This window comes from Centruroides vittatus, unplaced genomic scaffold (genome assembly GCF_030686945.1).
Source record: "Centruroides vittatus isolate TY-2023 unplaced genomic scaffold, ASM3068694v2 contig_165, whole genome shotgun sequence".
Classification (NCBI taxonomy): domain Eukaryota; kingdom Metazoa; phylum Arthropoda; class Arachnida; order Scorpiones; family Buthidae; genus Centruroides; species Centruroides vittatus.
In genome coordinates, this window is record NW_027121000.1 from 1,050,061 (window position 1) to 1,072,841 (window position 22,781).

The window sequence follows — 22,781 nt, forward strand, 5'->3', positions numbered from 1 at the left end:
TGAGTTATGAAAGTGCTTTGCTATCCACTTTAAAGGGGGAAAATATATTTGGAATTGTTTCATTTATATCATCATTTATGATCTAAATGACTAATAAAAATCAATCCTAGTGATTTTTCTGATTTGTAATTATCAAGTAGGTGTAACTTTCTGAACATTTTTGCTTTTTTCAATAACTGATTTATTAAAAATTGATTAATGACTTGAAACTGTGTCATGCTTGATTGTTGTTAACTACAAAACACAATATAGTGCTTTGATGATCACTTGGCTTTCTTCTCCCTTTTATTTAGTTGTACTACTAAATAAAAGGGAGAAGAAAGCCAAGTGATCGTCAAAGCACTATATTGTGTTTTGTGGTTAACATGATTTATTAAAAATTACATTTTAGTCACCACAAAACTGTTAAAATGATTACAACAACAGCATTTGTTTTGTGAAAGTTCAAAGATTGTGTTACAAAAGCGATTTGCCGACCACTTTAAAGTGTGGGAAGATATTTGGTTTTCTCACATTTATTATCTGAAGTTTCTTTTTCATTACTACTATACTACAGTTCTTGTGGAATGAATGAATAACTTCAGAAAGTTTATAGTTTTTGGTATCATAAGCTTAATTCCAACAATAAGACAGAAGTTTAATAACATTATACATATTAATGACAAATGACAATGTAACCAGATTAAACTTTTCTGACAGATAAAGAATATTGTTCACAATCTTATAACCTGCCCTCCTCCTCTATTCCTATTTTAAGACAGTCTTTATTTGACACCTACAGCCAAAATCCTTTGTCTGAAAGAGTATTTGAACAGATTCTTTGATTTTGTTTTAAAATATATTATATTTACCTCTAAATAATGGATGCCATCATCCATAACCAATCTTATGAAAATGCAATGTCCCACTTTCAATATCCTGAAAGAATTATATGTCCAGAAAATATGTCCTATTTGAAGGGTCTGGAGATTGTAAAAATGTCTGTTAAGTAGAGGTGTCTACTATTCGGAAGTATCTGTTAATGGAGGTTCCACTGTGTATGAATTATGTACTTTTAAGAATTTATTAAAACATTAGGAAAATTAATGAATAAACAACAGCTACATACAGAATATCAAATTGAAAACAGGCTTTTAATATTATTAAATATTCATTTTAACACTGGAAGGCCATTTTCAAGTTTATTGCAATTTAATATTAAATAGTTTGTTTTAGTACAAACTATTTAAGATTAAATTGCAATAAACTCTCAAGAAGGAATTTTACCTTCTGTTGTTAAAAAAAATTCATTTAAATTGATTTACCTGTAAAGAATCTTGTTTTTCTGGAAAATATTCTGTTTCTGTTAATATCAGATCCAATTCTGTTAACCACATTAACAATTTTTCATGTGATGCTTGAAATTCCTCCCAAAGTTGTAGGGTGTATGACAAGCGACATATAATAATATTAATTCTTTTGTTGAGTTCTGACCAACATGAATTTACAGAGTTCACTCTATTAGATAATGTATTAGCTTTATCTAAACAACCTTCTTGCTCCAGTTCTTCATACTGTTTGTTGATATTTTCCAAAAGTTCAAAAATCGAGTGAACAGACTGATAGAGTAGCTGAAAACAAAACAGAATTTGTTAATTTCTAATTTGGCAAGTATACTAAATTCAGTTATTATTAATATTACTTCGTATTTTTTTAATTCTTCACAGATTTCGTCTCTCGTATAAATAGTAGCACAAGTTTTCGGCATTTCGATTTGCTTTTTGTAGTCGGAAAGTAATAATTCAATTTCGTCCAAATCGATCATGATCTTCTTCCACTGGTTCCACGTCTCTTCAATTCTACCAATTAAAAATTTCAAAATTAACAAACGAGTTCAGATGTTTAAATTATAACTTGAGACTAAAAAATTACAGGAGAAATACCGAGATTTATGCTCTGCGGGAACCGTGCCAAGTTCTTTCCATCTTCGTTTGTAAGACTCAATAGATCTTTGAATGGCATCTCTTTCTACTGGATTGACTATTGCATCGTTATCGTGCATTAACATCTCACACATACTCATTATTGTTCGAAGAACTCTGTACTGATTTTCTATTTCTTCTTCGTACTCCTAGTAGAGATAAAAATGTTGTTACTATTATTATTATTATTATTATTAATAAATTCTTGATAAAAATCTTTCAACAATAAAATTATATTTTTCTTTAAAAGAAGATGTAGTAGTAATATTTTTTATGTAATATGAGTGAGTTTCAATAAGTAATGCCTTTTATTTTTTTAAGCAAAAGTTTTAATGCATATGGAAAATACAGAATATATTCAAAATGAAATATGTGGATTAGGCTACTTCTTGACATAGGAACCATTCAAATTCAAGCACTTGATCCAGCAATGTACCTGCTTGAAGATGCCTGCATTATAGAATGCCGATTCCTGGCCATACAAACAGCTGATTTAACCTCCTTGTCAGAATGGAACGTGTCTCCAGCCAGGAATTTCTTCAAAGGACCAAACAGGACAGTGAGAAATTTTTCCAACAGCATCTTCAAGCAAATGTGCTTTGAATCATTTGATCAACAGTAGCAACTGTTTGAGGCAAAGCTGCACTTACTGGATGACCTAACCGGTGCTCATCAATCACACATTGATGACCATTTTAAACATTTCGCACCATGGAATTGTCACTGTACACTTTCTGCATTTCTGAATGAATTTGTTCATATTTCTTGCCCCCTGCCCATAGAACACTTCGCTACTCTTGGAACATGGACGATCTTAGCCTGCACACTAATTTCTTTCCATTTGTCAGAAATGTCTGACAGGCAACACAAGTGTTTCTATCGTGCAATAGTTTGGCCAGAAATTCAAACTTCATTTATTATATTCAGGTTTTTGTGTACACATTAAAACATTTGTTTAAAAAAATGAAAGGCATTATTTATTGAAACAACTTCATAGCTAGTTAAAATCATTATTCATAAACATAAGAAAGAACAAAACAATCCTTTAATTACAGTTAGAACATAAATAGAAAATGAATGCTGTAGTTATCAATTTTATTTATTTAATCATTATTTCTACATGTATGTGATTGAAATAATTAAGATTTAATATGATCAGTGTTATATTGGAGATAATACAAACTGAGTACTGTTGTAAGGAACTGAGTCCAAGCTGTATTTTTATTTTCTATTTTTTGTTTTCGTTATGTATATTTTATTTTGGGGCTTATGTTTAGTTAGGGCAAAAGTTCCCCACTCACCCTCCAGAACAAACAAAAAAGAATGGAAGAACCAACTCACCGAACCGACGAAGCACCATAGGAAAAAAAACTAACGCGCCATTGTGCGCCCTTACTTGGAAGTTCATACGGATGTTCTGACTTGAGAAGGGGGGAGGACCCCACACACACGCTTAGAATCAGGAGTTACTAAACAACTTAAAAAAGACATCTCAACTGTGAAAAAATTAATTAAGTAAAAGTAATGTAAAAGTCGTTAGTAGATTGTCGAAATATGCTGACCAGGTAAAAATGTAAACCACTGTTAGTGTCTAAGTATGTAAATGAGGGGGTGGTTCCAGAGAATGATTGTAACGTCACCTCACGACTAAAAAGAGAGCAAGATCCGACAAGATGAGTGAGGTGAGCTTCCAATTGAAGGTGTGCTCTCGAGCAAGGTGTGCTGCCAAGAAAGTCGAAAGTGAGGTGCGAGTAGTGAATTCCAGCTTGGGAAAAGGATAGGAAAGTTTGCGATTCAAAGGAATTGGATAGAAGATTCTTGTAATTGAAGTGACGAATAGTCATAGATTCTAAGTTTAAATTGTACATAGTTATAAATTGAATTTTGATTTTGTCGGAAGTCTCAGGGGACTAGTTCTAGATAGTAGTTGATAAGTTATCTTGTTTTGTCAGTTCTAAATAAGTGTCCTTTGTGAAATAAATTGTTTTAGACTTTACTAATTTGTATATAGTCTTATTAGTTCACATTAAAACTTGATTTGTTTTGTTATTACTGGTTGACTATTTATAGTTATAATTTCCAGAACACGCAAAAGTCCAGGCCTGGCATAAAATTTTTTCACGTGAACCCATGTAAAGTACCCGTTGGGTCGACAGTCGGTAAGTTAGCGATCGTCTTGCAGTAGTTCTTTAGTCAATTCGATTAGTACTTTACACTGTGTATACATGTAGTTGAAATGTCTGATTTGTGTTAAGCATACGTTACTGAAGAGGGGTTATGAAATATTAAGATAAGCCAAAATGCATCTAACAGTTTACAATAAAGAAAGCACACAAGCAGAGAAAATAAAGGTTAAATTCTAAAGTTGTGGACTATTGATTTACCGAAAGACCCCATTAATCACCTATACCCACAGGATTATGGGAAAAAACCATTTCAATATTTGATCTTCTGTGTAGCAGGATTAAGGAGTGAAACAGAAAAATTGTTCATAATTGTTATTTCCTAATCTTTGAATGGTTAAATATTTAGCAATTATTTAGCAACAGTAGAAATTCTAAGGTCAATGTTGATGTGTTTAGTATTAGCAAAGAGCATATTTTTATGACTAACATATACAATTCACAAATGTTTATGTAAAAATACTATAAAAGTTCATACCTCCATTTTCTCTATTTGTTTTGTTATTTCAGAATATGTGAAATTTTCATAAATGACAGGTGCAAAGAGTTGATGTTCTTTTCCTTCTAGCCACTCATTGAATTCAAACATTTTCTGTTGAAGTTGTTTTGATTCTTCCAATAAACTTATTAATTTATCCAATCTTTTTAAAATAAGAAAAATAATGTAAGTGATAATTTGACAGGTGTATATATATATATATATATAAAAAGTTTATACAAAAATTCAAACCTGCGTGTTCTAAACATAATCAATTTCTTCCAAGCAATTTGTACTTCTTCTAAATCTTCTTGAACCAAGAACTCTTTTTCACCTCCTGCTGCTATCAATCTCTCTCCAAATTTAACAAGATCATCATATTCTTGAGTTTTTTGTTCTATTTCCAAATAATGAGTCTATGGAAAATAAATATGTTAAAATGAATTTAGTATTTATTAACAACACCCTTCTCACTCTTCCAGCAAGAAAATTTCTTCCTTTCAAACGTTTACATCCTCTTTCAGGGATGTGGCTCCAGGTTTTAACCATTTCAAATCAAACATCTGTCGTGATTTTAAATTGGAACTTTCTAACAATTTTTTTCTTTTGATGTCATCATGCTTTGAATAATTATGTTTACTTCAAAAGTAAATATTTAAGTATAGATAATACTATAAATATTTATACCTATTTGATTGGCATTTTTTACATAAAGTGGAAGAGTGAAAAAAGTATTGTGTAATTCAATATTTATTAATTTTGACTATACACTACATATTATGACTACATTAAAAAATAAAGGATTTTATTATATATACACTTATATTTATTAGTAAAAAGTTTAATAGCTTTCTGTTTCTCCATGTGAGTCCAAGGACTTACTGGTCCAACTACATTAGTAGTTATTTCTCTCTTTTATTCACATTAGTATGAGGAACATGCAAAATAATTAATACAAGTGCACTAGTTCAACAAAGGCAACAGGTTGGCTCTATATGTATTCAGTAATAGATGGCTCGTATCTCACTAGTGTCTGGTAAAGGATATGCATTGACTATGTTGGTTGCCACTTTGAATGAGTGGAACAACACGCGATGAAATTCTATGTTATGGAATGCATTAAACTAACAAAGATTCATAGACAACTCAAGTATAGTTTGGTGATGAGACACCCAGCCACAGTAAACCATCTGTATGATGCAAATGATTTAATGAAGACCACACTTCTGTATGTGAGGATCCTATATGTGGTGGTGTCACTCTATCTAGGATCATCCCATCAATTGTCCCATTCAACAGTCAATGTGTAAAGCTTCTGGTTCTTGATCATTGATGGATAGCAATCTGTGGAGTTAGATGAATCTTTTTTTTTCTGGCACTGAAAACACAATCATTAATAATCATCACACTTCCAAAGATAAGCACATGTTAGGTCTTAAGATGGCTTTTACTTTGACAAGGATAGGAGAATGTAAGTGTGCATTTCTTTGAAAGAACGTTTTGACAAAGAAGTAAAAATTTATATACTTACATATAATGCCAAATATAGTATAAAGAAGAAAATGCATTAAATTTATTTACTTGATCAGTTAAATACATGCAAGTAATTTAAACATTTTGAAATGTCAAAAGTATTTGCATGTATTTAACTGATCAAGTAAATAAATTTAATGCCAAAAGACAGTACATTTTCTTTCTTATTTGACAAAGAAGGCTGGGATTTCCTGGTTCAAATCATCACAAATGATGGAATCTGCACACATTACTACATGCTGAAAACAAAACAAGCAAGCAGGCATGCAGTTTCTTCCACCTAAAAAATTCCAAGTAACTGTGTTTTGGGACAGAAATAGGAAAAATTGATATAGATAATTCTATTTCATGGTGCCACCATTAACAGGGCCTACTACTGCCAACTGCTGAAAGATATGCATAATACTCTGTTAAAGAGATATCCTGGATTGATTACCACAGACGTACTTCTTTTGCATGCAAATGCATGACCCACACTTCCCATGTTACAATGTCTCCCAGCTAAATTCCTGTAACTTGAAGGAATTTGGCTGGGAAATAGTCACATGCTCCTTACAATTTGGATCCCTCTCCCAGTGATTACTACCTGTTTGGCCCATTAAAGGTTTACTTGGGAGACTGTGTTTTAGCAGTGATGAGCCGTTGCTCCAGCCCAATCAGTACTTCACTGTAATGATGAATCTTTCTGTTCTAATGGAGTCTAGTCATTTATGAAGTGGAGATTGTATTGAGAAATAAATTCTATTTCCATACCTGTTACAGTGCTCTGTTATTCTGCATACTAACAACTCACAGTCTAACTTGGACATAACTCATTATCTATTATGATTGATTTACTAAATCCTAAAAGTATCAGTATCCTAACTCTCCTTAATAACCATTACATTTAAATAGGAAAAACAGGAACTGCACACCAATTAACATATTATAATAATGCTGTTAGAATTTTAGTACACCATCACTATATTAATTTAATGCTATACTATTATTAGTTCACTATATTTTACAGTTTTAAATTATGTGAGTTATATTATCATCAAGATTCTCACAGTTGATGATTCTAGAATTTAATCTTAAACATATGCAGGCACAAAAGACTTTACATATGTCTTTTAGGTTTTAAATTTGATACAATGATTATTATAAATAAAAAATATACACTGGTGTGCAAAACTTAAGTAACAATTGTTTTTTGCCATAACTCCACAAGAAATCACCTGGGAGTCATTCTACCACGTGTAAAGTCAACCAGATGGTTTCTTCTAGCCATATGAACTCACTTAAATTTGCAGCAAATGTCTTTAATAACACCTATTGTCCTCCTTTTTATTGTAGTCTTGCACTACGCATGCTGACTGCATGCATTTTGCATGCCCTCATGCCACTTGTGATGTTGTCTTCATAATATTTGCATACAAATCACTTTTCTACTGATTGCAACAAGCCCTTTTCTACAATTTCATGGCTTAAAAATTACATCATTGCTTACCACTAGTGTTTTGCACACCAGTGTATTTTTTCTTGGAAACTGTTTGGAAATATCATTAGAAACTAGTATAAATACTTTAGATATTAGGAAGTTTTTTTATTCATCTTGTTTATTTTACAAAATTCCAAATTAAAAGGTTTGCAAGTATTTAAAATATTTTATATATAAACAGTGCATTATATTCTATAACAGTGTATGAATGTATTTCCAATGTATTCTACATATATAAACAAATTAGAATTACATACTTTTTCTAACTTCTGGCATGCATCGTCAAGACAGTAATCACCTCGCTGACTTAGTACTTTTTCCAAGTTTAATATCCATTCGAGAAGATTGGCACAGTTTGTATGAAATTTTGGCCATTCCTGAAGACTTTTGTCAATGATGTTGATACGATTAATTAACTTATAATAAATAGTTTTCAGATTTTCTCTAAATGTTATAACATTATTCCTAATTTGAAGAATTTCTGAAGAAGAAAACTTTTCATTTAAAACAACTATAGTATTTTCTAGTTCTTCTACGCTACTTTCCGAATCTTGCAGCTTTTTCTTATAAATCTAAAAATAAAAATGAAATTAATATTAATTAGAAAGTTTCATTGTTTTTTGTCATCATATGGTCATTAAGTAATATGGCATTTTAGTAAATTAGAACATTTCAAAATTTATAATAAATATAAATACCATGATGTAGCATAAAATATATACCTTGAGCTGTTGAAGTTGATATAAAAGATCATCGTATAGTGATGGAATTTTTTCTTCGAGTAAATTTTCAATTTGTTCAAGTAACTGTTTAACGTCAGTCATCTTGGCCTGAAATTTATTCCATTCCGCATCCAAGTTATTCAGTTGTACTTTTTGTGCCGAGAACAAGTTCCAGAGTTCATCCATTCTTTCTCTGATATTAATTTTTTCTTTGTGAATAATCTCCACTGATTCAGAATTTATGTGCGGAATAAGGATTAAATACGAAGAATGGAGTTCTTGGAAGCTATTTTCCCAATGACTTTTTTGTTCAAGCATGCTCTATAAAATTAAAATAAAGTCATGTAAAAAATATCTAAAATTTTAAAATATATATAAAAAAAAAGAAAACTTTACATTGATATAAATAATTCCATTTTTTACTTCTTCTATGGTGAATAAACAATTCTTTTTGAATTTCAGACTTTGTAATTCGGTCTCGTTTAACCGAGACTGTATTTCGTATAATTTTCTCATATAATTTTGCCAAAGAGATATGATGTAAAGGATTGTATTCTTTTTCTTTGTAAGAATGTCATTAATAAAAAACCATTGTTCTTGTAATTTGTACAGTTGTTCGAGGAACTTCTCTGCATTTTCTTCACTCATTCTAGAACTTAGTTCGAGACCTTCTTGCATGAAAGACAAAAGCACTCCTTGTTGAGCAGAGGTGATGATATCTAAGACCTGTAAAAGGAAACAAAGTCATAGTTCAGTCAAGCAATAATATGAATTCTCAATTATTATTATTAGTACATAATTAGAATATACATCTACAATATTTTTCTAAAAGATCTCTATATAATAATTAACAGAAATTTAAATATATACATAAAACATTCAAGTTATTTGACTTATCTTAAGGAATGCAAACAAAGTGTTTGAAAGTAAACTATGTTGATTTTCAGATTAAAAAAAGTAAACTTAAAAAAACTGCTGTTATGATTATGTAAACATCTTAAACACATAACTGTAATCAATTATGATATGAACATTTTTGAGTTAAAAATTAAATTGGGTTTTATGATCAGTTATTTCCAGAAAATAAAGTCACCAAGACTTATGATAAAAGTCTTGGTGACTTTATATTTTACTTCCTTCAAAAATCCACATGGTCTTGGCTTTACAGAAATTTTCTGCAATATTTAATAAATCTAATAGTTCAACATTATTTCAAGAATAGCCAAATTACATTTTTATGTAGGAAAAGTTCATTTTGGAACATTTTATTTGATTCCAGAAGTCAAATAACTTAAAAGCACTTCAATTATTAATGATGCACTTGGAACCAATTACAGTGTGATAATGAAAACAATGAAAAAACAAATGTTTTCAAACCACATCTGGACCGTTCTTAACCATTCCTAGATGGTTATTTGTTTAAGGAATAATGATTAAACAAGAGTTTGATTATAAGTTCAAAAATATTTTACAAAAAGCCATGTCACGCATGTGCAACAGGTCAGCCTGCCTGGACACAACGAGTGGCTAGAGAGGTTGTGAATCAGCTCTTGCCAGGCCAATGACAAAACCATCTTCTCTTTAAAATTTATGCATGTATCTGTGACTGGATTTGAAAATGTGGATAGCCTCTAACCATTTGAGGTGTTCAGTGGGAGGCACAGCAAGGATGAAACTGGCCTGTGAAAAGTCAGCTACTATGTCTGAATCTGTTACATAAGTAGCAAAGGCCATGGAGATTCTCACATGACGAATATCTGCCTGATGTTCTTGTATTCTGATGCCCAAGGAACATTTAGTAGAGCCTATATATATCAGGTCTCTATTGCATCTATTATCCCTTATAGGGACACTATACACACTCCGGGGAATCTGCTTGGATTAGGAGGGTCCTTCACATTATGTAGGATGTTTTTTCATTATTTTCATTATCACACCATAATTAATTCTGAGTGTGTCATTATCATTAATCTGGTATGGTGAGTGGTTATTTACTTCAATTATATTTAATTTATATCTCTGTTAAAGCAAATTTTGTGTATGCTTGAATTTATGGAAGTATGAATTACACGTATATACAGGTATACCTCGCCTTATGTCTGTAATTGGTTCCAGGAGAGGCGACATAAGTCGAATTTACTTGTGTCGTTACAACGTAAGTCGAAACTACGTTGGAAAATGCCAATAATGAGCACGTAAAGACCGCTAAATAAGACAACAACACAGAAACACAGATGTTTTCATGTTTCATTCTCTAGGATCTATGATGATTATATTAACATTTACTGTAAATGTACATATTTTAATATGATTTTATGTGCTTTTAACGCTTTTCTAGTGATATTATGACTTCAATATTTGTGGCAGACGGATGTAAAGTTAAATAAAATGACTTAAACTTGATTTTTATTTTTCCATATACTTTTTTGACAGACGACGTATAATTGAAAACGACATAACTTGAGGTATACCTGTAAATAATTTCAATTTATTTTAAAATTTAAAAGAAAATAAAATGAAATTAACAGTACAGACAATGTGAAGTATAGTGTACCCTTGATTTATAAGCATCTCTTGTTCCTAAACAACTTAAAAATAAATATGCACGCCCCTATTTATTTCTTATGGCCAAAATTTGTATCTCATTCTAGCATAACTGAGTCACCCTGTCTATGTTCCCCAAAAACATTAAAGTGTTGCAAAACACCTACTTACCTATCAATCAAGTTTCTAATTGAGAGGAAATGATATTGTTAATTACATTATTTTATTATTTGTTGAAGTAAAAGGAATAGATATGACATGAGCAAACACAGTATTTTATCAGACATTTCTTTATTTAACAATAAGAAAGCAAGTAAAATAAAATGAATTTTTAATTAATAAAATTGTAATCATTGATAGAAGGATTTATAATGTAGAGATACAGCTGTGTAGTTTACTTTAATAAGCTTTTTTACAGTGAATCACATCATCTTTATAACAAATACAGTGTAAAAGAACAAAAATAAATAAATAATGACTGGAACTTAGGAGCCATCTGATCAGAGCGCACAGAAATTTCAATCTCGTCAAATTCACGAGTAGAATATTTTGTTCTCATAATTATTGGTCGGTGCTGTTTGTTTTGAATATTTCATATTGTAAATTAGGAAGAAAGATAAAATGAAGCAGTCCACTGTATAGAATTCTCATATATCAAGCACTCATAAAGTGGAGTCACACTACACATCAATCCGAGTATTATGGCAAACGGCATAATAATGTAGTTGTTAAAGCCAGGAATAACACCTGTATCTGTTGAGTCACATTCTAGAAACAATCTGTGAATGCTACTGTTATTAAAACTTTGCCAAATTCCTTTACCCTTAAGTTAAAACTTTATTTAAATGTGTCAAAAAGTAAAATTAAATTTTCCTTAAAATTTTATTGTTTTTGTACGGTCCAAGAAAAACAGCTTAAAGTTACTTATGTTTTTAAATGTACAACTTTGTGATTGTTTTCAATTTTATTACTGAAAGATATTACTTATAATAGACAAATTTAGGTAAGAATACTAATTAGATGACCAGATTTGACGGTCAAGGCAGTGAAAGCATCATCCAGTAGTGTAACTAAGCTTATTGGGTTCATAGGAAAGGAATTATTTTGGGTTCCTAATTTTTAATTAGTTATAATCTACAAACATGTTGAACTATTTAAATAACATAAATATGCATTTTATTTATGACATTTTAAAAACATGAGAAGTAATATTGTGATGTACTATTTATTAAATACAATTTAATAAACAAAAAATTATACTAACAGTAATAAATTTATAGAACAAGTTAAAATATTACTTTTCGTCTTTTACATTTGCTAAATTATTAATTATATCTTTTAAATCCATTTAATTGGCATATTTATGCTCAGTATTGCAATATTGCAGCTACTTTGACCAATGGTCTGTTTTTATAGTTGATTTAAGATTAGTTTTCATCAAAGCTTGGCTTATCTGGTTGATTAAAGTTGAGTTTTTTTAATGTAAATTCAGAAAAAAATCCCATTTTTTGTACTATTTTTAAAAATTAAAAAAATATTTAAAAAATTTTTGTAATTTCTTAAATAAATAAATGATTATATATCACAACATTCAAAGAAATAATTATAAAAACATGATTAAATTAGAAAAAGTTCAGAGTCCAGAGTTAAAAAACTTACAACTTTTTCAAGTTTCTTTTTTAAAATAAAACCAATGAGTAAAGTTATCTTGGATTTAAAAATTATTTTATTATTAATTAATTAATTACTTTACAATTGTTTTTATGAAAAGGAAATTTTATTAACAACAACAATAATAATATTATTTTAATGAAAATTAAAAGTTTCTTTTACTAATTATCATCAAAAAAAATTTCAAACTTACTTGCATATTGCAATATTCTTTAAGTACATTTTCATAACTCGATGGTATTTCATTGCGTAGGTGAGATCTGAGTTCGTGAAGAAACAATAATAGCGAATGACACTTTCTAATAAAATCCTGTTTTTGCAGCCATTGATTTTGAATTAAGCTGTACTTTTTGACTATATTTACGCGAAATCTTTTCCATCTTAGTAAAACATTTAAAACGTCCTGGCATGTTTCGGAGCGTGAGAGATTATTCTGTACTAATTTTTCGCTTAATGTAAAAATGGAGACTTCGTGTTGTGGAATCTGATTCATATGGAACTAAATTAAAGTAAAAAACATACAATAACTTAAAATCTTATAAAGACATTAAAAAATCATTTGTAAATTAACGTATATTTCCGCGGATAAGACGATAGTTGAATCATAAAAAAACACCCCGAAAATCTGGGGTCATCTTATAGGACAGATACAAAAAAATTAGATTGAAATTTATATAAATTAAAACCATTATAAAAAGACGAACAAACCGTAATTATTTACTAGAAGAGAGTAGGGCATGTCCACAAAATAGAATAGCCCGTACGACATTTTTGTGAATAGTCAAGGTCATTACCCAAATGCCCGAATCAGTGCAAACGTTTGCAACAATAGCAAGGCAGAAAATAAAATTTGTTTATTCGAAAAATTATGGAATAGGACATAATTCCGTATATGCTATACAGTATTATGCTAAAACTATAAAACTTTTACGAAAATTTATACCTCGTCTTATCTGAAGGTCATCTTATCTGTGGAAATATACGGTATTTACTAAAAGTTTACAATGTTTTATTAATTAATAATTCTTTCTATTCTGATATTTATTACTTTTTCCAATAAAAAAATATTTACAGTATTTACAATTATAATTATTGACATTTGAATTCATAAACTTGTTAGTTTAGCTGCAATTTTCAAATTGCAGACCTACACATTCCCATTGTTGTCCATCCATCCTTTGTTAATCTTGAGAACGGAGTTGGATAGATGAACATCGAGACCTGATATGGAAAACTTGGGGCTGGAGGCCCCAATTAACTATATATGAACTTCTGATCTGAACTGGAAGCACATGACTTTCATTTACAATTTTTACTTTACTATATGGAGCAATAAAGTTGATATAGAAGAATTGATCCTTATGATAAACTGAGATCTATAACATATCACTTGACTCGATAAGATTACAATATTCATGTGATTTTCACATTTTAAAAATTTAAATAATTTATATTTTTAATTAAAAAATGATTAAAAATTGCAGCCTAGTTTTGCAACAATGTCACAATAATTGTTTTTTTTTTTATCTGCTAAAAATGCGATCATTATAACAATATATGTGACAATATGATTCAATTAGTATTGCCTAACAATACACCAGATTATTTATTGGGCTATATATCTGATGGTTAAATTAACCTTAATATAGTCTGATAAATAATCCGGCAATATGGCTAATATATAGTTGGCCCTGTATGTAATGGACTGATGGGGAAGAGATATTCAATATTGCCAAAAGTGCATTAAGTTGAATGTAGTTTAAAAGCATATATTAATAACGTTTTAATACATCCTGTGCATTTTAAGTTTGTTTTAATGTATACATACGAATAAGGTACAGTAATTTATACTCATTGACCCATTTTTTAGCATGCTCTATTCACAAATAAAGTTCTAAATATTTTGAATGTTTACTGTATTTACTATGATAAACAAAAATTCGGCATTAAATCATATTTTTAATTTTAATAGTTACTTACAGATTAATTTATACAATTCTTTAGAGTAAATAATCAATTACTTCAATATCACCACATAAAAATAAATCTAAATACAACTTACTTTAAGATCATTGATTATTTCTTCTATTTTGTCTTCATCATAAACATCCCACTCTCTAGATAACTTCTGATAGAATAAAAATATTTAATTTTTAATTAAACTATTACTAATTCTTATCAATAAAACAATTCTGACCTCTTCTACAACTTCTAAAAATGATGAAACTTGAGATATTTGTGCTTGATATTCATTCATTTCTGTTGCAACATGTTTTGAATTATTCAAACAATATCGAAGAGTATCGCTACAGTCTTGTAATAGTTTCTTATTATTATTGAAATAATGTATCTTAAATGCAGAACGATCAAAAATTTCTATTTCGGATAAATCTTTTTCTACTTTTTCCAAATCCGATGCTTCATTCTGTTTTGTATTAATTTCTTCTGCTATATTCTGAGTAAATTATTATTTAAAAACATTAAATAATATACATTAACTTACACATGAAAAGTTATTTTAGAATAACATTTTACCTGATACGATTCAACCGAATTTGGATCATTTTTTAATTGTAGTATGTGCTTCTTTGTATCCGTAATCCAGTTTTTAAGAATTTCTGACTGCAAAACCAAAGATGCTAGTCTCGGTTGAAGCTGAACGTATTGTTGCGATAATGCATTGCAAGAATTTGTCAGCAGGTTCCAACTAAAATGTATAAGAATAAAATCTTCAGAATATAATTATTAACTACATTTTCTTAAGACCTAGATTAAGATATTCCAACGACAGCACATTTGAAATGAAGGGAAGAATTTGAATTAAAGCCAAAAGCAGTTATTTTAAAAGTGTTAAAAATAGATATGCTACTGCAGTACCACATATGAAAATTTAAAATTTTTCTACTTAAAAAGAAATTGGAAAATTATTTTTACAAATATGAAATAGAAAAACCTAATAAATTTTTATAAAACAATATGTGAAAGTTTTATTTAAATTATTAGGATTTTTAAGGAACAATTAAATAAATATACATTAGTAATAATTTTAGCACATTATACTTCAAAGCAGTTTTATTTTAAAGAAAATTTCAAATAATGGATATTCTATCCATTTGTTAATGTTTGTTTACTTTTCTCCGGTGTGAATTGTATAAAAAGGATGATTGTAAGTAAACCATAGGGAATGGGGAAAAATTACCAATCAATTGTTGTATTTCACAATTCTATAATGGTGCAATGTTACATTTGACCACATAAATCTTTTAAATTTTAACTTAACTTTACAACTTTTAATGTTTTCTTTTAAACTGTACAATGATGTAAACTATGTAAAAAAAAATTAAGTAATGAAAAAAAAGAAGAAAAGAATTTTTCCTAAATGTATTTTTAGAATTAGATCACTCCTCATTGTTTTGCTATTTTCATTTATATGACTTCCATTTTGTAATTGATTAATAATACAAAACTATCAACCATATGAAAATTAGTTTGGATAAATGCATCAGAAATCATCAATAATCTTCATATATATGTGAGGTCCCAAAAACGGGTTAAAATTAAATATTTATATTAGAAAATTTTTAAAGCAAAACTAGAAAAAACTCTCCATTGTTAAAACCAATCAAAGATTGGATTAGTTGTGCTAGTCATATGAAACCGCAATGAGAAAAAATGCTATTGATGTAAAACAGAATGCAATATATGTAAACGAGCATCTTCCAGTAGAGATGGACCTTTGACAAGGCGCTTGTATCTAAATAATTGGAACATAGAAATTTTGAAAAGGGGGAAAGGTTAATGATAAAAAGGGGATATCAGGTCGTTAAAATTTTAAGATGTCATAGACTAGACAACAATGCCGCAAGTTCAAAATCCCATCAACACCTTCTGTCCAGAGTTAGCGGATGGTGTTGGGTAAATTCCCCGAAGCGAACCTTCTCGGGACCCAAACGAGTCTTGTCTTTTGCTTAGGGACAATCGTGGAACCAATCAGAATGGACAAAAAGGGAAAACAGAGATTGATAATACTGATCTTGAAGGACACGATGGAGGACCCTCCTAGAAGTTTCGGAAGCAAGAACATGTGTGTTAATGCACGGAGTTTTCCGTACCTGTGCCCATCAAGAGAGCCATGTCACCAATGCCAACTGACAATTCTCCTCGCTTGCCACAGCCCCAGAGCTCACCATCAAGCAATTATAGAGAAAACCATCTTCGAGGCTCTGAACATTCGAACATTTATTTGTTGAAAGAAACTTTGTGCATAGTGTAAGTTATTTCATGTTAAAATAAATGATTTTTTTTAATAAGATACTTGTCATCTGTGTCTCCTTCACCACACCCACACACGAACGACCTTAGATGCAGGATTAACGATCCCCCCAAAAGTTGGAGAGCTTACACTGGTGTCCGAGAAGTGGGATTTTAAGTCCCCAATCTCCATCAGGTTGGCAAACTTATACATATATACATATATATATATATATATGATGACTATTGTGTTATGGCTCTATGATGTGTATGTCCCTACAGACTCACAATGCAAGGAGTCCACAACTAGAAGAAATATTTAAGTTGGTAATAGTAATAAAGCATATGTAAGATTTAATATAGAAACTTCTATAAAGAACACTTTATTTTGTACATTTTAGATTAGGTTTGTTACTGTAATAAAACTGTTTTAGTGTAGCTAACTAAATATTGATTATTTAGCTATATTTTAATATCATCACTTTCAGTTTACATTGTTTCTAGAGAAACATTTTGTTCATCCATTATCAAAAGACATTATGAACAACCTATTAGTTTCTTTAATCAAGATGCTAAATCACTTGAGTTCTTTCTGTAAAGTTGACAAAACCTGAAAACAAAAGGGACACAAAAACACTATAACAGAAATCATTCAATCAAACAAAAACTGGTTGAAAACATGGCTTTAGAGTAATTGCTATAAACAGTTTTATTTTGTCATAACAACAAATCCCAGGCTAACTGTATTTCTTAATTTATTATTATTTTTTAATTCTTTCTGCCCTTTGGGCACTAAGAGGAGTTTTTTCTATACCCATTGTGAATTTGGCCATGCCTGCAATGGAGCTGACTGGATAGTGAGGGGCATTCAACTCCACAGGAATGGAGTTGAATGCCCCTCACTCAGGAATTTTTCATGGAAGAAGACCATCCTTTAAAAATTCCTGAAGAGTTGTTTGCCTGAATCCTCCAGAGCTGTAAGCTGAGATGTCTTAACTGCTTCAACTGTCTAAAGGGAACACATGTTTGCCTGCAGTAGTTTCAATAGGAACACAGACAAAATATTCCCTGATGGTTTTTAGATATAAGTTTTAATAAGTTAGTTAACACTGTATAGGTTTATGAGGTTTAACATTTGACTGTATAGGTTTGAGATTTTCTGTTAGAAAATATTTTTTTTAATTCCTTTTTATTATAGAATAGTAAATAATAATGATATTTGCTCATGGAGTTATAACAGACAGAAATTTGCCAGGGATCTACAGTTTCCTGTTATAGTACTGATAAGTACATAGATATGCATGTTTAAAATATATATATATATATATATATATATATATATATATTTATATAATTTCAAATATATAAAGAAAAGTTGCTGACACAAGAAAAATAAATTTATAATTGTATCCTTAAGCCTTTCAAATAAGTTCATTGGTTTTAAAGATATAATATTACCTAATTTAAATTCATTACAATACTTTTTTTTAGATGTATATAATATTGTCTTTTCATAGCACTCAATTACCATAAAAAACATGAGATAATTTGATTGAAATATTAAAAACTTTTTCCTGTATATACATATATACTTTAGTGTATCAGAAGAAAACTAACAAAATGAGATGATTCATTCCTGGTCACAAAATAAGAATCTTGAAGTAATAGATGCATGGTTTATTCTTATTAGTTATGGAGACATTGAGAATGTATATAAGTAGGCTTCCTTTTCCAGTAGTATATTTTGTATCAAGTATCGTAAACATCATTGTACCAGTGTAGTTTATCTGCGACAGCTTAAAGTTAAGTAATGAAAAAGATCTACCAATTTCATCTGCTTTTATTTGATCAAAATGTCTCCCATTTATATCTGTGTAAAATTAACTAAAGTACTCTTTCAAGAGCATCCAACATAGAATGTATGGTGTTGAAACTGCTATTAATTGAGCCACCATATTCTGTTCCTGCATGATGAGGACTTCTTATACAGGATATAATTATAGTCTTGATCCATTTTTGTGAACATGGTAACAAAATTTTTGTTTGCAAGTCGTGTGAAGCATGCTTATCCAAGAAAAAAGAATTGCTATTGTTTGAGTGAATTAATATACATGGAAGTATCATCAAATCCTCCTGTTCCATAGCCTTCAAGAGATCTTGACACATTGCTTGGTGAGTGGTATAGTCCTCTTTCAGCTTATGTAATATCTGAACATGTTACAAACATTTATGAGTTTGTAATGAAGGATCTCCCACACTTGGAGTTGTGGTTGTGACACAGTGAACACCCGGCTTAGTCTTCTGGTTGATGGTGTAGATTGTTATTGCACTTTCTATATGTTAAACCATTTTGTCCGGTATAATGATTCTCCTGGAACAATGTACATTACCCATTTGCCTGAATTTGGTTACCAACAATCTGATATTCACCCTGGTAGAAACTGACTTCCTGAATTTCTGGATGATTCTCTTTTCTTGGATCAGTATGCTTCACATGACCTGCACACAAATGATTTTATCATCATTTTCACAAAAATGGACCAAGACTTTATAATCACCCTATGTAATATGTTTCCAGAAATCCATGTAGTTTAATCTGGAGTTGGCAACATTTGAAATAATGTGCAGGATATTTTTATATTTTTAATACAATAGTGTGAGTACTCTTGCAGTAACATAATTTTCTAGAAAGATAAAATATTGGAAATGAGTGTCTGAAGTAGGCTTATGTCCAATATGTCTATAAGAAATAAGAATCAACTATGCATTTTTATTTCTAAACTCTTCAGTTTCCAGGAATCCATTCTTATTTTGGTCAGTTTTGTCCTGCTAAATCTTATATATCTATAAATTATAACTTGAAAATATTACACCCAAGACATATATGTAATTTAATAATTACTGTAGTACATTATAAAGTTATTAAATATGTAATGAAATGACTTAATTGAAGGTTTACTTTATAAATTTTAGGAACTAATATTCAAATAATATCTAAAATACAGTGATAATTTTTATCAAATTGCTATTATACATGTAAATAATATTAATAAAATATTATAAATCAAGTTAACGTATTTAGAATCGAGAATGTTGAATGGTAATTAAGAAATCGTCGTCATTATTACTCAATAAAAGTTACATTATTTTTCTATTAAATACTGAATAATTACAAATCATCTGTATAAGTTTAACTAAATGTTAAAATATATATGTCTGAAATTAATATAGAATATAAGATACCAAGATAATTTATAATGCAATAAGAAAAGATTCCTTGCAGAAAAAATATTCAACTTTATATGATGCTTATGCACAGGTTTATAGTATATATATTCTATTTATTTAAAATAGATTGATTTATATTTTCTAAAAATGTTTTTATGTGAATAGATAATAGAATTCCTGGATAAACTCAAATTTTTCCCATTTATTCTGGATAAACAAAATCTGCATAAACATCAATCATATTTATTCTAAAACTACATGAATGAATCTAACTAATTAAAATTTAAAACTTGTGCAAATTTTAATATTCTTCTGTTAAGATATTTTTAACTTAAAACTTTTAAATTATTGTATTTCAATTACTCTATTCATGAAAGCACAATATGCTTTCATATCTTATAAGTATACATGTTGGAATCAAAAATTTATATTTTTAAAAATTTAATAACTTTCAGGGACTTTGCAATATATTTTACTTTGATCATACTTTTTTGCAATTCAAAATTATTCCATTTTTTGAAAATAAGAAGTTCCAGTTAGACCTGAAGCAGACTAGTGAATGTAGTCAAAAATGCTGGTAAATAATCTACTTCACTGCTGTGCTGGTAAAGTACTGTACATAGGGTACTTGGTTGGATAATTCAAAATTATCTTCTAATTTTATTAGTATTAGTATTTGATAACCTCTGGAAAAAATGAAACTTGATAAATAAATAAATATAAAACTTAATTGAATTAACTAATTAAATTGAAAAGTCAAACTGCTTGTTAATTGACTTTGAACAAATTAATAAATGAATTGATTTTTTTAATTATTTGATAACTTCTACTTACAAGTTTCTTATTTTATGAAAAGAAAAACAATCAAACCGACAAACCTTTTTTGTGTTCCTTCCAAGACGGCATTTAATTCAAGCTGAATAGTTACATCAACGTCTTTTATTACGTCTATGGTTATATTTTCAAATTCTTTCAAGTTCTGATGATTTTCATTTATAGCGGCAAGAACGAACTAAAGATTAAAAACCATGTGTTATTATTTTGAAATGAGTTACAAAACATAATTGTACTTATATTATGCAATGCTTATTCATTAAAAAATCTGCAATGTAATCATGGTATCATGAGATGTGCATCCCACTGGAGAACACACTGTTTCATCGTTGCAGATTTTCAGATAAATATTTGATATTTCTTATGTATATGTCACGCAAGTTCAGATGAAGAATGACTTATAATCTTATCTAAATCATATATATATATAAACTTTGAATTTTTGATACCATACGCTTTGAATTTTTTAAACACATATATATGTTACAGTCAAAACCCGTTTTTAGTTAGAACGCATTTTAATTAGTTGAAACTAGTTTATACTGGATGTCTTTGTTATAACTAGAATTTACTGCTAGTCAAAAATGAATTTGAGTTAAAACTAGTTTTAACTAGACAAAATGGGTTTTAACAAAGACATCCAGTATAAACTAGTTTCAACTAGTTAAAATGCGTTCTAACTAAAAACGGGTTTTGACTGTAACATACATACATACACTATATATATATATATATGTTTAAAACCTTCAAAGCCTATAGTATCACTTTTTACAGACAGAGACTACAGGAATGAATTATTTAGACTTTATTGATATCAGTTACAAGAAAATGCTTTTTGGGTGTTGTACCCTCATCAGTTCTTATCATCTTAGTAGTACCTGTATTTTTTGTAAATGTTTTTTAGTTTAAACCGATTGTGTTAGAAATAGTACATCTATATATATAATTTTTGTAATATTCATATGTATATATATATATATATATATATATACACATATGAATATTACAAAAATTATATACTGTGAACACCACCAGACATACACATACATACATACATACATACATACATATATATATAGACGTTTTTTATATGTATATCTGGTGGTGTTCACAGTATTAGATACCTATGCTTACCTATTGATAAACAAGGACCTTTTCTCTGAATTCATTCTTAGAGATGTTCATTCTTAATTGTAACACATTATGTACAATTATTAAAACATTTCTGGCTAATGTTTTTATTTGCTTTTTATGAGATATTAATTAATTAGAGGGTAGTTATCTCTTGTCTTCAAAAGTCATTGTTATTTTTTTCGATTAAAACAAAAAAAGACCAGCTAATGTGACTTCACTTTAGGATTTTTGACTTTTGTTCATTTTTTCACTGGGCCTTTATTTGATTTGTTGATTTAACCCAGGGGATCAAATTTTGTTAGTATATTACCTGAAGCTATGTGATAAACCAATAGTTTGGGTTGTCCAGGATCTGGAGATATTTGCTTGTCAAATTCTTGCAAAACAAGTTTCAAAGACAATGTCTCACTCACAATGTGTTCCTTTCTGGTGTTAGTATGTTGAGATTTTGCTGTTATAACTGTTAGGAATTCTACAAATGACACAAATGATGTAGTTTTTAATAATTTTGAGTATATCAATGTAAAGACATATAGAAAAATCAAGTCCAAGTTAGGATTTGATTAATTAATTGATCTGAAATTGAAGATTGGACAGATGTACACATATGCCATTGGCAAAGCATCCATACAATAAGCAGAAGTTGCAAGTATAAGTCCCACTCCAGATTTTTTTCTAAGGTAATCATATTAAATTTAATTATAAGACAGCAATGTAACCATTACTTTTACCATAAATTACATAATACTTGTATAATTAGCC

General features: G+C 29.3%; 2 protein-coding genes across 7 annotated transcripts in view; one reads left to right on the top strand and one right to left on the bottom strand.

Moving 5' to 3' along the window:
* LOC136968887 (uncharacterized) overlaps nucleotides 1-22,781 on the top strand; it is a 75,080-nt gene that overhangs the window by 34,453 nt on the left and 17,846 nt on the right. The window lies entirely within an intron of this gene.
* LOC136968886 (nesprin-1-like) overlaps nucleotides 1-22,781 on the bottom strand; it is an 83,669-nt gene that overhangs the window by 12,387 nt on the left and 48,501 nt on the right. For all 4 annotated transcript variants that reach the window (XM_067262946.1, XM_067262947.1, XM_067262945.1 and 1 more), the window contains 13 exons: nucleotides 20,930-21,063; nucleotides 15,108-15,279; nucleotides 14,770-15,027; nucleotides 14,635-14,700; nucleotides 12,766-13,071; nucleotides 8,754-9,083; nucleotides 8,358-8,678; nucleotides 7,893-8,207; nucleotides 4,875-5,038; nucleotides 4,623-4,785; nucleotides 1,923-2,110; nucleotides 1,682-1,838; nucleotides 1,305-1,610 (listed from right to left, as the gene is read on the bottom strand). In XM_067262946.1, coding sequence (XP_067119047.1) covers nucleotides 1,305-1,610; nucleotides 1,682-1,838; nucleotides 1,923-2,110; nucleotides 4,623-4,785; nucleotides 4,875-5,038; nucleotides 7,893-8,207; nucleotides 8,358-8,678; nucleotides 8,754-9,083; nucleotides 12,766-13,071; nucleotides 14,635-14,700; nucleotides 14,770-15,027; nucleotides 15,108-15,279; nucleotides 20,930-21,063 — 2,880 coding nt within the window. The remainder of the gene's footprint in view (nucleotides 1-1,304; nucleotides 1,611-1,681; nucleotides 1,839-1,922; nucleotides 2,111-4,622; nucleotides 4,786-4,874; nucleotides 5,039-7,892; nucleotides 8,208-8,357; nucleotides 8,679-8,753; nucleotides 9,084-12,765; nucleotides 13,072-14,634; nucleotides 14,701-14,769; nucleotides 15,028-15,107; nucleotides 15,280-20,929; nucleotides 21,064-22,781) is intronic.